We start from the raw sequence: 23,500 nt of genomic DNA, 5'->3' as shown, positions 1-23,500 counted from the left end.
GAGCTCAGCACAGGGCGTGGCTACTGAAGATGCTGCGTACATACGCACCGTGGTAACTTCCCACAACCAGATAGAGGTCAAGGGAGGACCAGGCAGTCTCTTGACCAACCCTGAGACGGGCCGATCTGGCTTCCTCCCATATGGTGTCTCCAGAGGGTGTCTTTCATGCTTGAATGTCATTGTCCTTAATCTCCTGAAGGCTCACAGCCGCTTGGCATAAAGTCGACCTCATTCTTGGAGGGTGTGTATACCTGTTCTCAAGGGCTGAAGTGTGCGCTCAGAAAGTCCTCAGCGCTTCTGAGTTTTGGCTTCGTCACCTGTAGAAATAGAGCTTTAAAACTGTCCTCACCTGGTGGTGGTGGTGGTGGTGGTGGTGGCGGCGGCACACGCCTTTAATCCAGCACTCGGGAGGCAGAGGCAGGCAGATCTCTGAGTTCGAGGCCAGGCTGGTCTACAAAATGAGGTCCGGGACAGCCAAGAGCAGCACTGGCTGCTCTTCCAGAGGTCCTGAGTTCATTTCCCTGCAGCCACATGGTGACTCACAACCATCTATCTATAGTGGGATTTGATGTCCTCCCTGTCATGCAGGCATACGTGCAAGTAGAGCATTCATACATAAAAATAGATATATAAATACATCTTTTTCAAAATAAAAAAAAAATCTGTGTCCTCAAGCTGTTATATAAAGCCCCCTGCCCAACCCAATGCAATAAATGGAGGATATTATCCAAATACATCAAAAGTCTGGGCACATGTGGTGGCACCTGTTTTTCCATACCCCAGTTTTTATGACTCCTTTACGCTCAGGCTCTCCTGGCATTGCCTCTGATGGCCTGACAGCAAGTCAGCCATAGCACCCTGCCGCTCCGTCACCTCATGTAACAGCCTCAGTCCCTGTCACACTACAGAGTGCTTGGTACCTGGTGTTGCCCTGTTGCTTAGTTCCAGGCTGTGAGCCTCCTGAGAGCAGAGACAGCCTTATTCTTGCACGAAGGTATTTGGCACGGTGCTTAATACAGAGTTGAGCACGGCCCCAGCTTCTGGTTCCAGAATATTTAGCAGTTTAAGCTGCATGGGCCCCACCTGAGCAGAAGGATGGTGAAGAAAGTGGACCTCTCAGGCATGGGTCAGGGGACAGGTGGACCCCTGGGCATGGGTCAGGGGACAGGTGACCCCCCTGAGCATGGGTCAGGGGACAGGTAGACTCCCTGGGCATGGGTCAGGGGACAGGTGAACCCCCTGAGCATGGGTTAGGGGATAGGTGGACCCCTGGGCATGGGTCAGGGGACAGGTGAACCCCCTGAGCATGGGTCAGGGCACAGGCTCCTTTGGATCAGCTTCAAGGCTGCTGCAGGCGCGGCTGACTTAGCGGGACCACAGGTCAGAGATCAAATGCTGTTATCTCTGTAGAGGGTTCTCCGAAAGAGCAGTCTTCTGGCTGGTTTCTCTCCCCAGTGTTACCACTTATGCTATGCTGCAGCCAGGGACAGCCACAAAATGATAGATCCCTCTGATAACAGAACACCAACAGTCAACAGATAACAACTGTTTCAGGTGTGCTCTCTGAGATGCGGTCCTCCACTGTCCCTGATGACGGCTCACCTTTCCTCACTGAGCATGCCCACTGAAAACCCCTTACATAGACCCAGTGCAGCCTCCTGCTGTCCAGAGAGGCTCTCTGTGTCCTCATCTCTGGTTCAGCAAGTACCCCCTCTGTAGCAGGCTTGAGAAACTAGTGAGAGGGACTGAGAATGGATCAGACCCTCAAGGGGGAGAGATGGCTTGCCAGAAGGCATATGGCTGTGTGGCCATCTCTCAGTCCCCACAGGTGGCTCAAACAGTACGCACCACTGTCTTCCTGAAGCTTACCTGCTAGCCAAATTTCCCTACCAGTTAGCATTCCTGTTGTAGAAACCAGTGTGCTCCTCGCTTCTTTATTATATATATATATACACACACACACATATATATATATATATCATATTCTGGGGGAACAATCTGCCAGAAGACACTGGAGGAGTCATACCTGCCCCAGCCCCACAAATACATATTTAGCTCATTTCCAATTTTTCTGTTATTTAATTTTTTTTGTAATTCTTTAATTCAATGCTTGCAAGGTTTGGCAGATAGAAGCAGGATGGAGTGGGTTGGGAGTGAATCCGTGTGGGAAGGGAAGGCACGAAGAGAAAAGATAATTGATAGTTGGAATGTGTTAAAATAAGACTTACATAACGAGGGCTCTCTTTCAGTCAGTGAGACATCTTGTCTTTTTTTTTTTTTTTTTAAGAGGGGTGTTGAAAAGCTAAGGCACCCCCTAATGCTGAAGCAAGAGAGGCTGTGGGAGTGTGGGCACGGGGTAACGGCTCAGGGGCTGAGAGCACTGGCTCCTCTCCCAGAGGAGCCTGAATCAGTTCCCAACACCGAGAGAACCCTCTGCAGAGATAACAGCATTTGATCTCTGACCTGTGGTCCCTTTAAGTCAACCACGCCTGCAGCTCGCCAGTCCGGAACTCCAGTTCCAGGGGGATCTGACGCCTTTTTCCGGTCTCTGCAGACAGAACAGTTCACTCACTTGGTGACTAGGGTCAGCTTCTTTCCACCCCTCATTTCAGGATCCCCTCAACCTCCATATCTCTGCTTCCTGCATCTCTCTGTCAAGAGACAGACAGACAGATAGACAGACAGACAGACAGACAGACACACACACACACACACACACACACACACACACACCTATCTTTTACTCACACAGTTTGCCAGCCCCTGGTGTGTCACTATGCCACGCTGCAGCCAGGGAGGGACAGCCACAAAATGATAGATCCGTATCCCTCTGATGACAGAACGCCAACAGTCAACAGATAACAACTGTTTCAGGTGTGCTCTCTGAGATGCGGTCCTCCACTGTCCCTGATGACGGCTCACCTCGACCCTTAGAGATGCTGCACTGAACAAATCAACAATGTTCCCTCAGAAGGCACTGGTCCAAAGCTGGGGGTTCACTAGGTCAAATGAGTGGTTGGCTAGATGTGCCCTGGGTAGAAGAGGGGGAGCAGGGAGGTGAGAAATGAGCTGGCGGGGGGGGGGGGGGAGCCCAAAAACCTCCAGAGACCGTGACCCAGGGTGCCTCCCGGAAAGGTAGTTTTTCACGGTAGAAGGGGGAATGGTAACAAGTGGCCAAAGTCACCATCAACAGCAGAGGGACAGAATAGCGGAGGGTAGCAGTCATGTCGCCTCCCTGTGGGGTTCCCGACAGGTGTGCCTAGGCATTACCTCATCGTGAGTGCGCAACACCAGACAGGTGCTGAAGGGCCCCAGAGGATGCTGTGAGTGGCCTTAAATGCACCCTTGCTACAAAGGGTGTTGTTGGGATAGCGTATAGCAGGGCCTGTACATTAGCCAGCATCAATTCCCTCATGCAGATCACTACACGATGACTTCATAAGACTCAGAGAGGCAGTGTGAGCCCAGGAAGAGAGGCAGGAAAGATGTCCCTGGGGGCACAGTTGTCATAGCCCTGGTTTCCAGCTGTAGAAAGGGAGAAGTCCCCATCAACCTGTCTATGGAGGAAGCAGCTCAACACTCTGACAGCCCCCTACCCTGACTGTTCAAAAACCAGGCCTTTTGTTGGCTGTCTCCTAGTCCCTCTGACTGCAGAAAGGCGCAGGAGCCCAGGCCTGTCCTGGTCCAGCTACTAACCCAGCAAGGGAGCAGTACCCCTCAACTGCGTACCACAGAGGGGAGTCCCTGAACCCTGCAGACCTCCGTCTCAAATCAGCTTCACGGTGGCCTTTTTATTTCCTGTCACTTGACTAGCATTAGCCGCACATCTCTTAGCACATGAGCAATTTCTTGGCCTCGGGAAAAGTACGCAGGTCCCAGCCACCACCACCGCTCCCCACAGGAGAAAGCTGTGTGGAGCTCTGACATCGCGAGCAGATTCTGTCCAGATTTTTAGGACAGGGTTGATTTCTGTGGGCTCGGAGCTCCTCAGCGACCTCACACGTGCATCACTTGCTCAGTGCCTGTCTGCTGTTCCCTGCAGCTCCCACCGTGCCCCAGGCGTTTGCTAGGCCCAGAGACAGTTAGATATAGCACTTACCGCCAGGCCCAAGGTGCACAGTGTGGGGTGGGTTTTATGAAGTCAGTTTCATAAAAAAAGGGGGTTGAGGCTGGGTATGGTTCAGTCAGTAAAATGCTTGCCATCAAGCTGCCTGGTGTGATAGCTTGTGCTTGTAACCCTAGTGTTGGGAGGTAGACGGAGGGCGGGCCACATAGCCAGCCCACCCAGCCTAGTTGGTGAATTACAAGCCAAATGAGAGACCCTGTCTCAAAGACGTAGACATCCCTGAAGATGGCATCTGAGGTTGTCTTCTGGAATGTACACAGACATACACACACACACACACACACACTCCACACATACACCCCACACATACACACACCACACACACACACACACACATACACACACACCACACACACACATACACACCACACACATACACTACACACACACACCACACACACACACTCCACACATACACCCCACACATACACACACACCACATACACACCACACACACACCACACACACACACTCCACACATACACCCCACACATACACACACACCACATACACACCACACACACACACCACACACACACACACTCCACACATACACCCCACACATACACACACACACCACATACACACCACACACACACATACACACACAACACACACACGCGCACATACATACACACCACACACACACACATACACTACACACACACATACACACCACACACACATGCGCACATACATACACACCACACACACGCGCGCACATACATACACACCACACACACACACATACACTACACACACACATACACACCACACACACATGCGCACATACATACACACCACACACACGCGCGCACATACATACACACCACACATACACACCACACACACATACACACACACACACACTCCCCCGAAAAGAAATGAAAGGTAAAATCCTCACATCCCAGCCTGGCTCCCAGCAACTTGTACAGACTTATATTAGCCCAAGAGTCTGTGAGTCCTGACGTCTAGCTGTCACATGGAAGCAGCCGCCATACTCTACTGCCGGCCCTGCCTGTTTCTCAGAACCAAGGGGAAAGTCTAAGTGGTGCTTTAGAAATACGAAGCTGTCTTGTTAGTCTCAGAACAGGCGCATACAGAAATACTTTAAGAACTGCAGAAGAGAGGCCCCCCCCTGCCCCCCCCCCCCCCCCGCTGCCTCTGCTCTCCAACCTTAGAAGAAAGCTTTGCAAGGCCTAAGGATACGATCATTCACCTCTGGGGAGACAAAGCCCTTCCTGGGCCTGCTGGGGCTGAGAGCCGGGCCCTGGGTGACAGAACTGACTGTGGTGTTTGTTCCTGCAGTGCACCAGGTAGCTGAGCGGGTGGAGGCCCTGGGCCAGTTTGTCATGAAGACCAGAAGGACCCTCAAAGGCCACGGGAACAAGGTCCTGTGCATGGATTGGTGCAAAGACAAGAGGAGGATCGTGAGTTCGTCACAGGTACTGCGCATGCGCCTGCCGCGTCACACTTGCCGTGCAGCCTCAGTGGATTATCTGATCGCACAGCTAAGGAAGGAAGAGCCGTCCTGTCACAGCCCCCCCCCCCCATCTCCTCCCTATGACTTTGTTTCTTCTCCAAGGGATGTACGTGGACAAAGACTTCTCCTGCAGCAGTGAAGGTGTGCGTCAGTGTTAGAGCCCTTGTCTGGCACGCCCCGTGCCTTGGGCGTGGTCCCCAGGGCTGGACACACAGGTGCAGTGCATCCAAGAGAATGTCACTGGTTTTGAGTTAGTGATGGAAGAAACAGTGTGGACTGTGCCTGGCTGCTTTGATAAAGCATTCAAGGTCCATTTCTCCCTAAGCATAGTACAATGCCCCACTTGTAAATGAACCCATTTTTTAAAAGCCTTTCCTCACTTTAAGGGGAGACATAAATTATTGAGATTCCACTAATGGCTTTTTTTTACTATAACAACATATGGCTTTTTTTTTTTTTTTTTGGTTTTGATATTGGATTTGGTTTTTTACAGGGTCTCACTGTTTAGTTCTGGCTATCCTGGAAATTGCTATGTAGACCAGGCTTTCTTTGAATTTAAAGAGATCTGCCTGCCTCTGTCTCCTGAGTGCTGGGATTGAAGGCGTGCACCACCATGCCCAGTAGTTTATTAATTCCTATTGTGTTTAATAAGAAGAAATTTAACATAACTTTTTGGGATGTATAGTTTCTTCACATAGCTTATGCAGGTTTGTTTGTTTGTTTGGTTGGTTGGTTTTTGAGACAGGGTTCCTCTGTGTAGCCTTGGCTGTCTTATACTCACTTTGTAGACCAGGCTGGCCTCGAACTCACAGTGATCCACCTGCCTCTGCCTCCCAAGTGCTGGGATAAAAGGTGTGCGCCACCAACCTGGCTGCAGTTTATTTTTTATACCTTACGTGTTCGTTGTGTATTGCTGCCTAACACATCACTCCAAAAGATTTAGCTTTGTGGCCCAGCACTTGCCTGGCAAGCACGAAGCCCTGGCTTCCATCTCCAGCACTGAAATAAATCACCCCTGAGTTAAGCAGCCTAGCACAAGGACGTCACAGATCACAGGGCTTCTGAGCATCCAACAGGTAGGCATCGGTTCTTACTCAGCTGTGAGGTTACTAAAGATGTAGGTGTGACTGCAGTTGGCTACCTGAGTGATGGAGGTGCGCACTCTCTCAGGGTGCCTTGCTCACGTGGTGGCTATTGGCTGCGCCTTTGTTTCTTGCCACATGAACCTTTCCATAGTTTCTTCTCACAACTTGGTAGCCGACACCCCTTAACAGCAAATGACCCAAGGGCAGGCAACAGAAGCAGAGCCATGCTCTTTTGTGACCGAGCCTTGGAACTGGCATTCTGTAATTTCTGTTACCATTGGGTTGGACACGTAGAACGTCCCTGATAAAATAGGAACAGAAACTGACTTCCATAGCTTAGTAATGTGTATGTGTATTTTTAGGTTAGGTGTCTTTTTATCTAGATTTCTATTGCTGTGATAAAACACCACGACTTTGGGAAGGAAAGGGAATTTTAGCTCACGTGTTCCAATCACCAGTCTGTCATGACAGGAATTCAAGGCAGGAACCCAAGACATGAACCTGGAGACAGGAAGTGAAGTGGGGGCCATAAGGAACGCTGCTCCCTGGCTTGCTCCTAGACTCAAGCCAGCTCCACGCCACAACTGCTGTCCCTGGTAGTTGACACATGGTATTATCACCTCCAAAATGTTGGTGTCGCCATTGCAACTGCACTGCGCCCTCACCAGTAGCTTCTTCTGGGCTCTCTTCAGGGGCTACAACCCTGCCGCATAGTGGCATACCTTAACTTGTCTTTAATGACCCCTTTAACCTTGGGCCTTCCACCGCTACCAAGGCTGAGCTTCTCCAATGGCCTCTCCATCCGGGACTTCATTCTTGCAATGCAGTGCCAAGCCTCAACCTCTCTCCATGACCCCGTTTGCACCTTCAAAATCAGGACCGCCTGAGTGACTCTTACACACTACCAAGTTAGGCTGCCAGCATGCGGTTCAGCCTGGGCTACATCTGGGCCATAGCCGCCATGTCCTGACCCTGAGGAAACGCTTCCCAGAAAGTTCTTTTTTCAGTGATGCTGGTCTCTTGCACACACCTGCAACCCCAGCACCTGAGACGTGGAGGCAGGAGGATCGAGAGACCAGGTCATCCTTGGTTCCATGAGTTTAAGAGCAGCCTGGGCTACATGCCACCTTGTCTCAAGCAGAAGCCTATGGACTGAAGTCTTTTGTCATATTCTGTAGATCAGGTTCTTAGGATCAATATAGATTTCCCCTGACACCTGGCTTCCCTTCAGCTTTTTCAAAAGAAGGCTCATCTTTTCTTAGTAACCTTTGTGAAGGTATGAAAGTGTACATGTTCTGAGATGGAGGGATTTGTAATGCTTCTGCAGCGGACCCAGGTTCAGTTCCCATCACCCACGTCAGGTAGCTCACAATACCCTATAATTCCATCTCCAGGAGATGCAGTGACTTCCTTTGGCCTCTGCAGACAGTACATTCACACGTACACACAGATGTGCACATAAACATGTACATACCCACACACGGATGTGCACATAAACATGTACATACCCACACACGGATGTGCACATAAACATCTACATACCCACACATAGATGTACACATAAACACATAAGTAAAAAGAAAAAGAAAAGGCACGTGCTGCAGATGACCCACCTGCTGTAGAGTCTCTGTCAGTGGCCTGCTGTGTGGCATGGGTGTTACCAATTTGCTGTGTGTCCGGCAGTACTAAGTCATGTTGCACTCGTCTTTTATTTTCATCTATAATAAATTTATCACCCATGCATATTAAAAACACCTGAGAGTAAGGCACAGTTTTGACTCCCCTGTTTCAGTCATTGTCGTTTGTTTGTTTGTTTTTGTTTTTTGTTTTTTCGAGACAAGGTTTCTCTGTGTAGCCTTGGCTTGGCTGTCCTGGACTCACTTTGTAGACCAGGCTAGCCTCGAACTCACAGCAATCCACCTACCTCTGCCTCCAGAGTCCTGGGATTAAAGGCTTGCGCCACCACGCCCGGCATTAGTCATTATCTTAATTAAATTTTATTTATTGTTTAGGTTTCTTTTTATTTTCTTTTTTATTTATTTTTTTAGATAAGTCTTGCTTTGTAGGCTTATAGGCTACATCCTCCTGCCTCAACTCCCTGAATGCTGAGACTGCAGACTTATATCATCATACCCAACTTCCCAATTTAGAGCATCCCTGTCTAGTCTCTACTTAGTTTTATAAAGTGATTGCTACTTAGCTATTTGACTTTTCAGTCTTTGCAAGTATGCCAAGTGTGGGGGACTTTCTGGCACTCACATGCCTTTTTTTTTTTTTTTTTTTTTAAGACAAGAGTCTCCTGTTTCCTAGGCTGGCCTCAAAATCACTATGTTACCTTGGATAACCTTGAACTCCTGACCCTCCTGCCTCTACCCCCAAGCGCACCACCACACCCCCTTTGTGGAGTGCTGAAACCTGAACCCCGGCCTTCAGGCATCCCAGGCCACCGCTCTACTACCTCAAGTACATCCCCAGCCCCTCAGGCGCCACCCCTATTGGAGAAAGAGGGAGAGAGGCAGGACCACATGGGCAATTCTGAGCACACTTCATGCAGCCCTCTCTGCTCCAGAGAGGTAGGGGGATGTGCATGGAAGTGTGGGATGGAGGCTTGTATCAGTCAGTGTTCTATTGCTGTGAAGAGGCACGGCGACCACAGCAGCTCTTATAAAGGACGACATTTCATTGGGGCTGGCTTAGTCCATTACTGTCATGGTGGCAAACACGGTGGTGTGTAGGCAGACATGGTGCTGGAAAAGGAGCTGAGAGTGCTACATCTGAATCCACAGGCGGCAGAAGGAGACGGTGTGTCACACTGGCCAGACTTGAGCTTATAAGACCTCAAAGAGCCGGGCATGGTGGCGCACGCCTTTAATCCCAGCACTCGGGAGGCAGAGGCAGGTGGATTCCTGTGAGTTCGAGGCCAGCCTGGTCTACAAAGTGAGTCCAGGATGGCCAAGGCTACACAGAGAAACCCTGTCTCGAAAAACCAAAAAAAAAAAAAAAAAAAAGACCTCAAAGCCCTTCCTCCAAGTGACACTCTTTCTCCAACAAGGCCACACCTACTCTAACAAGGTCACCCCACCTACTAGTACCACTCTCCCTATAGGCCGAGCATTCACACACATGAGTCCTGTGGGTCCCATTCCTATTCAAACCACCACAAGCTGGTTTGAAGATTCTGGAACACTGAAGGATCTTTGGATTACCAGCACCCTTGTCCCTTTAACAAAGGAGACTTGATCACCCTGATGAGTGGGACTAGGGTCTGGGGGTGGAGGTAAGTTCTCCCCAGGTATGTGGGCACCTGGCAAGTGCATCAGCTTGTGGAAGCTCACATTGAGTTTAATGAGACGTCAGCGCACACGGCAGGTAGGCGGTGGGAAATGGCAGGCAGCGAGGCAGAGGAAACAACCACATTGACGCAGTGTCCGTGTCTAGGGAGGGTGGACTGCAGGTGCAGAGGACCCTCGCGTGCAGTGCAGAGCCCCTGTCATGTCACAAATGACTGTCTTCCCTAACGCATCCTCTGTGTTCTGCTTGGCCATTTAGGCAGAAATTTAGACCTAAAGACATGTGAGGCCAGGGATGCTGAAGGGCCCTAAACTATGCGCTTTGTCCGTCCAGCCATCAGATGTGATGGAGGAACATTCTGCCACTGTTACATCAGACCTTGCTTCTGTCCTCAGGGGCATTTTTCAGGCACCTTCCCTGTGCCATTCACCACCTTTACTTCCAAATGGCTCAGGGGGTTGATAGACTTGAGTTCGAGCCAGGCCTGAGGGTGCAACCTCAGCACTCAGGAGACAAAAACAGTCAGATCCAATGTCATCCTCGGCTACATAGCAAGGTCTAAGCCAACCTAAGCTACAGGAGACCCTGTCCAATAAAAAATAGTATCAGAGTCTTGCTTTCTCTCATTTTATCTAGACAAAAAATAAAATAAAATAAATAAAGTGGAGAGCTGACTGGGAAATCCAGCCTGCTTGCGAGTAAGGGGGTGAGAGAGTTGGGGCAGGTCAGGGTACTCTGAGGACATCTAGGTCATTATGGGTAGGAACACGCTGCCAGGTGCTGGCTCCTAACGTGTTGTTTCTTCTCTCTCCAGGATGGGAAGGTGATTGTGTGGGATTCCTTCACCACGAACAAGGTGAGGTGTCCCTCCCAGATACATCCTCGGCCTCGGCTTCCCAGCCTGACTCTCCCCGTTAGGGCCCCCATGAAAACAGCAACTCTGCCCGCACCCCCTAATGCTGACCCCCCTAGAGGACCACGACCCCAGACCAGATAGGGCAACAGCAAGGGAAACCTGTCAAACCCCTGGCAAATGACAAGAAAACAGTGACGCGAAATATTGCTGTTTCTTACCAGCTGAGATTTGGTTGGTACTGGAAGGCTGAGGCCCGTTGTCACTGTGAAGCCCACTTCCATCCCTTGCCACTGCTGTGTAAACAGTGACGATCCTTCAGGGACTCTGGTGGTTGTGTTTAGTAAAAGCTCAGACATTAAGACCTGTGTGGAGGTGCGTGTTACTCACTCCTGTTGGTGCTAATGTTTCAGGAGCATGCGGTCACCATGCCCTGCACCTGGGTGATGGCGTGCGCTTACGCTCCGTCAGGGTGTGCCATCGCTTGTGGGTAAGTTTTCCAAATGTCTCATTAGCCACAAAAGGCTGTTCTGCTCTATATAGGCAAATATCCCAAAATCTAAACAGTCTGAAACATTTCTGGTCCAGGCCTGTACTTTGTAACCATGAAAAACAGTTGAATCCAGAGTGAGCAGCCCTTAATAGCTAGCCAAGAGCTATCCTGAACAAGAAAAAAAAAAAAAACAGTCAGAGATCCAGGGAGATGGCTCAGAGGACAAATGAATGTAAGGACGTGAGTTCAGACCCCATCACCCGCGTGAAAAGCTGGCCCCAGACCCTCAAGATGGGTCAGGAGTAAAGAAGCCTCCTGGGCAAGCTGATGGCGGGAGTCCAACCCCTGGGTCCCACTGTGGAAGGAGACAGCTGACTCTTGAAAGTTGTCCTCTGACAGGACAGAGGATGCTGTAGTACTTCCCCCCCCCCCCCAGCCACACGCACACAAAATAGTAATGGTACTTTTTCAATTAAAAATTTAGATTTATTTTATTACATGTGTGTGGGTGTTTGCCTGCATGTGTGTATGTGCAGTATACAGGTCAGTAGAGGGCGTTGGAGCCTCTGGAACTAAAGTTAAAGATGAGTGTGAGCCACCAGGTGGCAAATGAACTGGGCCCTCTGCAAAAGCAACAAATGAGCCTTTAAAAATATTCACGTTTATAACAGTTTTGTAGATAATTTGCATTTGCTGTTTTTATGCTTATTTATTTTTATTGTGAGTATTTGTATAATCTGTGCACTGCATACGTCCTGGTGCCCTCAGAGGCCAGAAGAGAACTTGGGAGCCCCTGCAACTGAAGTCACAGGTGGTTGTGAGCTGCCATGGGGGTGCTGGGAATTGGACCCAGGTCCTCTGTAAGAGCAGCCAGTGTGTTCTTAACCACTGAACCATCAGTCCAGCCGTTAGGTTCTTAGCTCCATGGCTCCTTACTAGCTGATAGGGAGCCCTTGCGACTCTCTCAGCTGTGATAAAGACACAGCAGATGCATGAGGAGAGTTCTTACTCGGGAGACACGTAAATGTGCACTTTGATCTAGGTAGAGGTAGAACGCCTCGTTTGTATTCACATGGTTCTCCCACTCACTTGGCAAGCTGCTTGTGAATCTGAGGAAAGAGGTTTCAAATTCATTTCGGTCGGTCTGTTTCAGTGTGACTGTAGATTAGAAGGTATTGAGTAAAGGAGGAAAGATTGCAATGTAAGATACTGCTGAGGAAAAGCATTTGCCCAGCCAGTATAAATGAGAAGAGGAGGTGTGTCTCCCACCCTTCCATGTCAACCTTTGGGTCCTCTGTCTCCTGCGCCAGTGGCCTGGATAACAAGTGTTCTGTGTACCCACTCACATTTGACAAAAATGAGAACATGGCTGCCAAGAAGAAGTCGGTCGCTATGCACACCAACTACCTATCTGCCTGCAGCTTTACCAACTCGGACATGCAGGTACGTGCACACTTCACCCTGGGGCACAACCCTTGCCAAGCACGTCTGGGAACTGTGGGGTAAGGCGTGCTCTGTGTGGCACAGGCTCCAGGGGAGGCACCTGCCGTTTCTCCTTGGTTGCTGTTCCTAGTAAAATCAGAAAGAGGAAAACCAAGGTTACTGATGTAGAGCCAAGATAGACCCAGGGTGCTGTAGAGAGTGCTCTGCTCTGCTTAGGTGAGGGTCAGAGTGCCGCTTGTAGGGCAGCCGCTGAGCTTCAGGATTACAAGTGTGCACCGTCATGCCTAGCTTCTTACATAGGTGTGGGGCTCCACCTCAGCTCCTCACACTTGCACGAGACAGTAACAGGAACGCACATGGAGTCCCAGGGTCATTTGACACAGTGACAGGAAGTTACACTGACATGAAATTATTCTTGGGCTGGAGAGATGGCTCAGCCGTTAAGAGCACTGCCTGCTCTTCCAAAGGTCCTGAGTTCAATTCCCAGCAACCACATGGTGGCTCACAACCATCTAGAATGAGATCTGGTGCCCTCTTCTGGCCTGCAGGTGTACATGCAGGCAAAACATTGTATACATAATAAATAAACAAACAAATAAATAAATCATATACAGAGAGAGATTATTCTTACTGCCAGGCCTGTAATAGTTTCAGGAGAACAGAGACCAACATGCGATGTTCCTGCAGACACAGACACCTTAGCCAGAGGCTGGACAGTAGCAGCAGACGGCAAAGGTTACATGAGGAGTGTACACGGAGCCTCTGAACAGTGTCCTGCTCAGAGAATAACAGGCACAGGAAGGCTTCCTCCACCCTCAGTGCTCGACATGCAACCCAGTGACCCCAGTGACCCCAGTGACCCCAGTGACCCCAGCAGCCTCATCACGGAGGAGTTAAGGGACATGCGGGCTCCTAGGTCCTGTCTAGACATGTGCCCTCCGCAAACGCTCTGCATTTGTGTGTGAGCTGATGCCAGAGAACACTTGAGCACCACAAGTAGGAGCATCTCCTACAGGCAAGGCAGGCATGGCACCCTGCCTGGAGGCACAGCAGCGAGACCGCCGGGATTTCAGCTCTGGCGGATGTGTGTGACCTGTGACTTAGGGACGTTAAAAGCACAGTCCTACACTTTTAGGTGTAGGAGAGACTTTTCTGTGTTTGAACTCAGTGGTGTGTGTGTGTGTGTGTGTGTAGTGTGCTACGCTCTGTGGAAGGCTAAGCCTTTAGCTAACCTTCCCCAAAACTCTTTTCTTCATGCAGATCCTGACAGCCAGCGGTGATGGGACATGCGCCCTGTGGGACGTGGAGAGCGGCCAGCTGTTGCAGAGCTTCCATGGGCACGGGGCTGATGTCCTCTGCTTGGACCTGGCCCCCTCAGAAACTGGAAACACCTTTGTGTCTGGGGTAAAAGCAGGGAAAATCTCTGGGGTCTTTTGTCCACAGGGAAGCAGATACTAGCAGTTCTGTTTTGTTCTTGGACCTGGTCCTGTGTCTTTCCTAGAAGTGTCTTCAGCTCCCTGCAGCTAGACCCCAGTGCCTGCAGCAGTGTCAGCACTGTCTCTGAGCCCCCTTCCTTCAGTCACCAACAGAAGTCTCTGTAGAGATCTAGAATGTTCTCTGTGTGTGTGTGTGTGTGTGTGTGTGTGTGTGTGTGTGTGTGTGTGTGTGAAGTCTCTGTAGAGATCCAGAATGTTCTGTCTGAATGCTGCAACTTGGTGTGTGTGTGTGTGTGTGTGTGTGTGTGTGTGTGTGTGTGTGTGTGTGTGAAGTCTCTGTAGAGATCCAGAATGTTCTGTCTGAATGCTGCAACTTGGTGTGTGTGTGTGTGTGTGTGTGTGTGTGTGTGTGTGTGTGTGTGTGTGAAGTCTCTGTAGAGATCCAGAATGTTCTGTCTGAATGCTGCAACTTGGGATGTGTGTGTGTGTGTGTGTGTGTGTGTGTGTGTATGTCAGTCAGTCAGTCAGTCAGTCAGTCAGTCACAGTGTTCCTAAGATCCCTCAAATAAAGTTTGCATCTCTGCTCAACCATAGGCCACTGTGCATGTGTAGTGCATGCAGGAAGAGCCAGTGCTGGCCTGTCACAGAGCCCTGGGCTGGGGACACTCCCATCCCACATCTCTTGGCCACCATTCCCTTCTCACACTCAGATGAAGGAAACAGAAGAGGAACCACAGGAATCAACACATAGGCCCTGAGGGAACCTCCCATTGCTCATTGGGAGGGACCGATTTTCCTCTTGTGTGTTTGGCCACCCATGTATGCCTCTGATCTGTGCCTTCGAATAACTGCCTCATCCCCGCTCTCTTGAAATGACCGTCATCTCTATAGATGATATTGTCTCTTTGCACACATGAGCTCCAGCCATCTTAGTGTCCAGTGGGAAGCTGAAGGTACTTGAGTTTTATTGACTCTCTGTCCTCAGTGAAACTCTCAGGGTGCTTACTATACCCCACGGCAGGTGCTCCTAACACGTCACTTTTGCCTCTTCATGTCTCTGAAGCCATCAGTTCACCTAGCTGTTGAGAAAATGCCTTTTGCAATTCAAGCTCTGTAGGAATTCACCAAAAAGCTCCCAGAATCATGAATCGCATAATATGGAAAATCTTTATTTGTGGTTTCTGGCTTGTGTGTGACTCAGAGAGAGCATCAGTCTTCAGAGTTGAGGCAGAAGGCTAGTGGGGGGGGGTGTGACTTGGCGCCCTCTCCCCTAATCGGCCTATGAAGAGGCCCTGGGACAGCCGCTTCCCAGATCAGCATGCTGCTGAGGTGCAGGTGGCCCAGAGGAGCCCCATTCCTAACTCTGCTGACTGTTGTCTCTATAACCCCAGCAAAGCTGAGGTTCTTGGATGCTCTGTTTGGAAACCACCAACCTGTCCCTAGTGTCCCCAGCCTAGACACCCCAACCCCCCACCCCTACCCCCACCCCATGGGCCAACATCTGCTCACCTTTGAGCTTAGGAAAGTGGGTAGGAAGAGGAGAGAAGGGAAGAGGAGTGAGGGAAAGTGAGGAGCCTGGGAGAAATGAGGAGGAAACACCGAAGGTCTTTACCTCCAAGCCAGAAATACACGAAAGAAGGAAACACGCAGAAGGAGGAAGTCATGTGCCCTCCTGCTCCTCCAGCCTGGAAAATGCTGCCTCCTCGAGCGCAACAAGGGGAGGGGGGAGTAACTTAAGATTCCTCCCCGTCTGTACACCATCCTCGTAGTGTGTAATAAGGTTGTTTTCTGTCTGTAGGGTTGTGACAAGAAGGCTATGGTGTGGGACATGCGTTCTGGCCAGTGTGTACAAGCCTTCGAAACCCACGAATCTGATGTGAATAGTGTCCGGTCAGTGAGTAACGTGCTTGGGATCCTCTGGTCTGGGGCTTTACTGAGGGTTGGGTTGTCCTAACAGGACACTCACATACACACCACACACTCACACACACCACACACACTCACACATACAACACATACACATGCATTAAAAATGACAACAAAACTTCCCTATTTGCAATTTCTTTCTTTAACTATCAGCTCCCTATTACAGGCTGTAAGGTGAGAGCCATTTGTAATCAGAAAGAGGTTGCATTGAAAGGAATGGGATACATCTGAGTGTCGGGGAAATGACGTAAAGACACGTCATTTTCAGGAGATGTAGCTCAGTTGGCAGAGTGCTTAACTAATGCACACTCTCTCGCTAGCATGGCATAAACCCGGCTGTGGTGGCTTATTCCTGTACCCTCAGAACAGAGGAGGTGCAGGCAGGAGGACCAGACTCAGGGTCACTCACATGCAGAGGTCAGGGCTGGCCTGGGCTTCGTGAGACTCCAGCTATACACACACACATACATACATACATACATACATACATACATACATACATACACATACATACATACATACATGTGTGTGTGCATACACATACATGCATGCATACACACATAATGCATGCATGCATATATACATGTGTATGTACTTACACATACATGCATGCATGCATACATACTTCCTCCTGAGCACTGAGAGGAGGAGCACGGCAGGAATAGCCACAGCACTCACTGTCCTGTTAGATCTTTACCATGTGGACAGGATTTAGTATCCTCCCCTTGCAGACGAGGAAACGAGGCTGGGAAAGATGACGACACCGTGCAGAGTATCGCATGTCCTGACAGCTGATGTGGCTCTGTCCGTGTGACTCCATGTCCCTGTGCTCCGAGCCACATGTTGGGAGTCAGGTGCATCACAGGGCTCCTGCCCTGCTCAGTACGTGACGTGCATACAGTGACCTCACTTGGCCCTCAGCACGCCTCTCTCTGCAAGTCAGAGCCGCCATCCCAGGCTTATCCTAGGAACATGAGAGGCTGGTGGCCCCACCACATGAGGCTCCCATCGGGCCTGCATCCCAGAAATGGAGCTGCTGGCTCTGTGACTCTGAGCCAGGCTGCCTTCTGGGGGGCTCTGAGAGGGGGTGTCCCGGGAATGGGTGCTCCCCATAACAGGCTTTCCACTAACTTTCTCCGCAGGTACTACCCCAGTGGAGATGCTTTTGCTTCCGGGTCAGATGATGCAACGGTATGGTTCTCAGTTATTGACAGCCCTTTCAAGGCGGAGGGGAGAAATAATAGCTTGTTTTTGTTTCATTGTTTGCAAAAGTCGCAAGGAATTTTTATTTAAACCAAAGTAACAAAAGGGAAAACATAAGGTCTTGGTTTTATTTTTCTTTCAGTTTTTGTTTATGTTTTTGTCTGTGTGTGGATGTTTGCCTGCATGTGTGTCTGTGCACCACACGCATGCTTGATGCCCTTGGAGACTGGAAGGGGGGCCTGGGACGCCCTGAGGCTGGAGTTACAGAATGTTGTGAGCACCATCTGGTACCCGGACTCGAACCCTGATCCTCTGGACGGAAAAGCCAGTGATCTTTATGGCGGAGCCGTCTCTCCAGCCCCTTAGGTTTTTTAAATTTTTTTAAACAATTTGTTTTCTGATCACAGAAGTCATATGTAGTAACTGAATAAAAATCGGAGGAAACGAAATTCTCTCTTTCCCTAAGGAAACACCACAAGGGTTTGTTGTTGTTTGGGGTTTGTTTGTTTGTTTGTTTGTGTTTTTTGGTTTGGTTTGGTTTTTTGTTTGTTTGGTTTTGGTTTGGTTTGGTTTGGTTTTTTATTTGGTTGGTTGGTTTGGTTTAGTTTAGTTTTTGAGACAGGGTTTCTCTGGGTAGCCTTGGCTATCCTGGACTCAACTTTGTATACCAGGCTGGCCTCGAACTCACAGCAATCCACCTGCCCCTGCCTCCCCAGTGCTGGGATTAAAGGCGTGCGCCACCATGCCCCAAAAAATATGTAACACAATATAAAGGCACACGTTTGGCCACACCGTTTCCAGGAAGAACAGTTCTATTATACACTAATGCAAGGGAGACATCAACATGTATGTAACTATTTTTTACATAAAAGTGTTCATCACTTGGCTATGTGCGGTTCTATTGTTTCTGCCTAGCCCATTGCTCCTCGTAGTATATTCGAAAAATCAGTTTTCTTGCCACACAAAAAAAATCTTTATTATAAAATTATGTATAAAAGAGAAAATTTAGCCATAAGAAGAACATCAGCTGGCGTGCCTTAACAGATTGAGACATAGCCTCATGGGGAATATTGGGCAGACATGTATGTGAGTCATCTTCTTTGAAGACTAATTTTGGAAAATTATTACCACATACTGCAGACAGAGGCAGCAAAGCAGTGCCCATCCCACCCATTTCCACACAGTCCCAGTCAGGGTTTCTACTGCCGCGATGAAACACCATGACCAAAAGGCAAGTTGGGGAGGAAGTGGTTTATTTAATTTAATTTATACTTCCATGTCACTGCTCACCATCAGGCAGGGCGGGAAGCTGGAGGCAGGAGCTCATGCAGAGGCCATGGAGGGATGTTGCTTACTGGCCTGTTCCTCGTGCTTGCTCAGCCTGCTTTTTTATAGAACCCAGAACCACCAGCCCAGGGGTACCCCATTCACAATGGACTGGGAGACACCAGTCGCTAATTAAGAAGATACCCTACAGGCTTGCCTACAAGCCAGTTAAAATTGGAGGCATCTTCTTAGTTGAGGCTCCCTCCATTCCGATGGCTTTAGAACATCCCAGTCAGGGCTGGAGAGATGGCTCAGAGGTTAAGAGCACTTTCTGCTCTTCCAAAGGTCCTGAGTTCAATTCCCAGCAGCAACCACATGGTAGCTCACAGCCATCTATAATGAGATCTGGTGCCCTCTACTGGCAGGCAGGCACACATGCAGAGAGAACATTGTATACATAATAAATATATAAATAAATCTTTTTTTAAAAAAAGAACATCTCAGTCACTAGCAATTGCCACTAGGACTTGGGGTGACTTTCATTTCCTCATGCATGAATTTCTAAGTATTTCAGAATGATCTACAATGACTGTACTTCACCAAGGAAAAGAAAGAAGGGTTCTATGCTTGTCTCTGTACCCGAAGACATTTTTCTACACTTACTGTTTCTTTGAGTCTCTGCTGACCTATAGAGAACAGCAAGAAACAGGACCAAAGGATAAAATAATAGGAGAGAAAACTTAAGAGGTTTTCCCCTGTCAGGCCTTAAATTACAAAAGCTTCTGGTCCCAAATAGTAGCTCTGTGGTCTGCATTTTGACAACTTGAAGCCAGAAGTAATGGCATGTTTCTCTGTTTCTTTGCACCCTAGTGTCGCCTCTACGACCTGCGGGCGGACAGAGAGGTAGCCATCTACTCCAAGGAGAGCATCATATTTGGAGCGTCGAGCGTGGACTTCTCCCTCAGCGGTAAGATTTTATTTCAGAAACCTCCTCAGGATGATAGGACTAGACCTAAAATAAACAAGCAGCTCTCTGCCACGCTTTCCATCACTGAGCTTTCTGCGGGGCAGTATGCTGAGGCCCTGTGGGACTTCAGGCACCCCTCCCTTCACCCCATTCCCTGGCCACTTCCCGTCTGTGCTCTCTGAAACAAACCTGGAAGGCAGCTAGCCGAAGCTAAGCCAGTGCTCCTGGGATGCTCCCCCCGTTCTGAGTCTGTGCCTCTGCACACAAAACTGCAGCCGCATTATGGCACCTCTACCCAAGCACCCAAGATAACTGCTTAGCCCTCAAAAGCAGTGATCACGTTGCCTTAACCTCTGTAAACTCATCGAAGGTTTAGAAATGACAGCAGAAGCTCCTGCTTCCTCTGCGGCCCAATGTCATCCTACACACACTTGACCCTGGCATGTGGCTTCAACCAAATGATGCTACAGTGGTATTCCTGTCTGTCCCCTGCTTTCCCCAGAGGACAGTGACCGATTTCTCCTGAATTCCGAAGGCAGCACACATTGCCTGCCATACAGTGGGCCTAGATGGGTCTGTGTTTGTTGGGTGGGTGGGCGGGTGGGTGGATGGATGGATGGATTAATTCATTAATGACTGGATCAATGAGTGAGTGAACGAGTGAGTGAGTGTATGAGTGACTGTCAAGGAAGGAAAAACAGGAACCAGTATAACCATTGTATCTTCTACTTCCAGGTCGCCTGCTCTTCGCTGGGTACAATGACTATACCATCAATGTCTGGGATGTTCTCAAGGGCTCCCGGGTCTCCATCCTGTTTGGACATGAAAACCGTGTCAGCACTCTGCGAGTCTCTCCTGATGGGACAGCATTCTGCTCAGGATCGTGGGATCACACCCTAAGGGTAAGAGAGATGCGCCATTTTCCTGTGTAAAAGGAGAGGGTGGACTGGTGGCCCTGCTGAGCACTCTCACGATGGCTCTGTGCAGAGATGCAGACAGCAAGGGGGTGTGTCCAGGTCAGGGGCTTCATCCACACAGGTGTTCAGAGAGGCCACAGGGTACCCATGATGCTGAGGGAATAGTGGAGCTAGAAAACCCAAATGGTTTGGAGGCTTGGGGGGGGGAGGAGTGGGCTTGGGGGCTTGGGTTATTTCTTTTAAACCTAAAAGTCTGGCTTCTTAGATCCTGGCCTTGAGTAAGCCAGAGATTCCCAGTCTACTCCCTGTGCTGAGCAACTCTTCACACCAGTACAGTTGGCATGTGTCAGGTCACAGACCCCCGGGAGGTCTGTGAAGGCCCCTGGGGTTATTTGCTGACTGTGTCCATGCTATTCCAGGAAAAGGACCTTGTGGCTTTGGTCAGACTTTCAACTCCCCTGGGGTACCACCGCCACAGCAAGCAGGCAAGGGGGCGGGGGTGGGGGATGGGGAAGGCAAGCTGAAGCATGTGAGCCCTAAGTACATTGCCCACTGCTTTCCAGGATTCCAAATCTGACAGAGGCTTAGCATCTCCCACAGGGAGAGCCGGGATGTGTGTGAGGGCTCAGGGATCTTTGGATGGAGGCTTGATTAGTCTTGAACATATCTGGAGCATGCTGATTTTGTCATTGCTGGGGAGAGGGTAAGGGGCGGATTTTGAAGAAAGTCTTAGAGGAGCCAAACGAGGTGTCTCAGTGGGTAGAGGCACTCGCCGCCAAGGTTGACAGCTGTCGTCTGATTCCTAGAAACCACATAGTGGTAGGAGAGGCCCACAAATGATCCACTGACCTGTACATACATGCAGTAGTACACACATGCACATGTATGCAGATACATACGCAGTAAATAGATGAATGAAAGCTATTCTTAATAAGGTCTTAGAAAGGAAGCAGTCCTTTTGTGTTCTGCACATTTTACAGGGAGTACAGCGGATGTCTAGTTTTAGAACAGATAAAATAAGGAAATTTGTGACGTTGCGGAAATGAAAGTTCACTACTTTGGTAGGGAGGGGTTGGTGTACATAGTGAGCTGTGCAGATACACACGGTTCAGTTCCCAATCTAAGGGAGTCACCAATGGCTGGTGAGCAGGTCACCCAGGCCCTGCAGACAGGCCCTGAGGAGATAGGTGTCAAGCATGCTGAAGCCCGTGAGAGCCCTGTTTGGTAGAGTGTGTGTGTGTGTGTATGTGTGTGTGTGTGTGTGTGTGTGTGTGTGTGTGTGTGTGTGCAGCCCAACTTCCTATCTTTAAACTTTAGTCTCAAGTCTTACAAATTATTAACTATTAAAAAGGCTCTATCTGTGTCTTCTCAGGTTTGGGCATAAGCCCCTCACGGCGTGCGCGAAGAACACGTGTCCTCCCAGCTAGATAGGACTTCTAGGCGAGCCCAGAGCCTCCCACCAACTAGCTTATGGGAGCAGCCTCACAGCTCGGCACTCCCTCAGCCCCTCCAGTGCCACCGTGTAATTCACCTCCGTCCTGGAAATGTGCTTGTGTAAGCCTTGGTACATCAACAGTACCTTCAAGCCCTTGTTTCATCGCAAATACTTTGTGAAGTCTGTCTGGTTTTTTTTTTTTAAGTTATTCCAACCAATAGAATTTCACATTTATCAGCATTTAGAATGCCCCCCCCCATTGCTTTCTTAAGTCCAGTCTGTCTTCAGAGCACTTTAAACTCTACCCTTTGTTGGTGTGGACTGTGGCTTCTAGAACCTTCCTCTGGACCAGCCAGCTTTATGGACTACGAGGATGATCGCTCATTGGTCTGCAATAGAAGAAAATTCCCATTCCAAGTGTGACTACACAGAACCACTTTTTAAAACTGTTTTTATGTAAACGTATCTTTTTTCAACCTGTTCAGTTGTCTTTTTTTAAGATAAGAATGTTTTTTGTCTGGGAGAGGTGTGGGAAGGATTGTAAGCTTTGTCCCAGGTGAAAGCAGTCTTGGCGGGCTTTGCCCTTGGAAACACCACGGATAGACTGAATGGAGCCGTCCTGGGTCTGACATTCAGGAAGTAGACTTGGGGGACTCTAGCCAGGCTGTTGTGTTCTAATCGAGCATTGATGGGGGCACGGACCCTGACCCAGACCGGCCATTGCACACCCGAGAGAGACGCAGGTGGAGGAGAGAGGAGACGGCTGCATCTTTTGGAACAGGATTTGGGCGGAGACCAGCTTACAGGCCAGACCAGCGTGCAAGCCAGAGACCCCTGGGGACCCGTCCTGTGGAACAGATACCAGAAGGTTTACTCTTGTTTCCCTTTAACCCTTTTTCCCTCTTGTATAGGATTGTTGGATTGTATAATAAAGTCTAATTGTTAAGAAACAGAGCCAACAGAGAGACTTTAGAAATTAAGTGGACATGTGCCAAAAACAGGCGGTGGGCTTGACTTATGGTAAATGGCACACGGCATTCCCTCCCATTTGAAGGGAAAACATAAATGCTCCTGAGAGCAAACAACCTTCTGGCGTGGGAAGACAGGTCACTAAACTGATTTAAAAGCCTGCTAGTAGTTGTGGCACCCGCACCACCCTGGTACCGAGTCCAGGGCGAGGGACTGCAGATTTAACTCATGCACACACACACACACACACATACACACACACTAACACAGCAGGTCCTTCATGCTAAGAGAGCAGCAGCCACGGCAGCAGTTTATTATTCTTTTCCCAGAGTTCCAAAGAGCCTTCTTATAGGAAGCTAAACAGGAATCCTCCTCCCAGGTGAAATCCCTCAAGAAGTGATTGCACACAGGAGGAAAAGTCTCGAGGAAGGGAGGGGCGCGTTCTCAGAGCAGTAAACACGACTAGCTAACCAAGATAAACACAGACATGGAAGCTGCTAGAAACAGGACATGAAACAGCAAGACAGGCAGGCAGCCCCGTCGGGCCTGGTTCCTACAAGTAGTGTTATCAGAAATGTCTAAGAAAGAGTATGTGTTGTCCATGTAA

General features: G+C 49.4%; 1 protein-coding gene across 1 annotated transcript in view; it reads left to right on the top strand.

Annotated features, from left to right (window-relative positions):
• GNB5 (G protein subunit beta 5) overlaps nucleotides 1–22,878 on the top strand; it is a 30,501-nt gene extending 7,623 nt beyond the window's left edge. Inside the window, exons 2-11 of the mRNA XM_084754576.1 lie at nucleotides 5,435–5,571; nucleotides 10,800–10,841; nucleotides 11,252–11,328; nucleotides 12,642–12,774; nucleotides 14,035–14,178; nucleotides 16,009–16,100; nucleotides 17,279–17,327; nucleotides 19,476–19,572; nucleotides 20,308–20,474; nucleotides 21,862–22,878. Coding sequence (XP_084610702.1) covers nucleotides 5,435–5,571; nucleotides 10,800–10,841; nucleotides 11,252–11,328; nucleotides 12,642–12,774; nucleotides 14,035–14,178; nucleotides 16,009–16,100; nucleotides 17,279–17,327; nucleotides 19,476–19,572; nucleotides 20,308–20,474; nucleotides 21,862–21,873 — 950 coding nt within the window. The 3' untranslated portion in view covers nucleotides 21,874–22,878. The remainder of the gene's footprint in view (nucleotides 1–5,434; nucleotides 5,572–10,799; nucleotides 10,842–11,251; nucleotides 11,329–12,641; nucleotides 12,775–14,034; nucleotides 14,179–16,008; nucleotides 16,101–17,278; nucleotides 17,328–19,475; nucleotides 19,573–20,307; nucleotides 20,475–21,861) is intronic.
• The last annotated feature ends 622 nt before the right edge of the window (nucleotides 22,879–23,500 follow it).

The sequence above is a fragment of the Acomys minous genome (genome assembly GCF_964271855.1).
Source record: "Acomys minous genome assembly, chromosome: 13".
In the NCBI taxonomy this organism is placed as follows: Eukaryota; Metazoa; Chordata; class Mammalia; order Rodentia; family Muridae; genus Acomys; species Acomys minous.
Note: the sequence above shows the minus strand (reverse complement) of the source record. Positions and strands in the feature narration are given on the sequence as shown.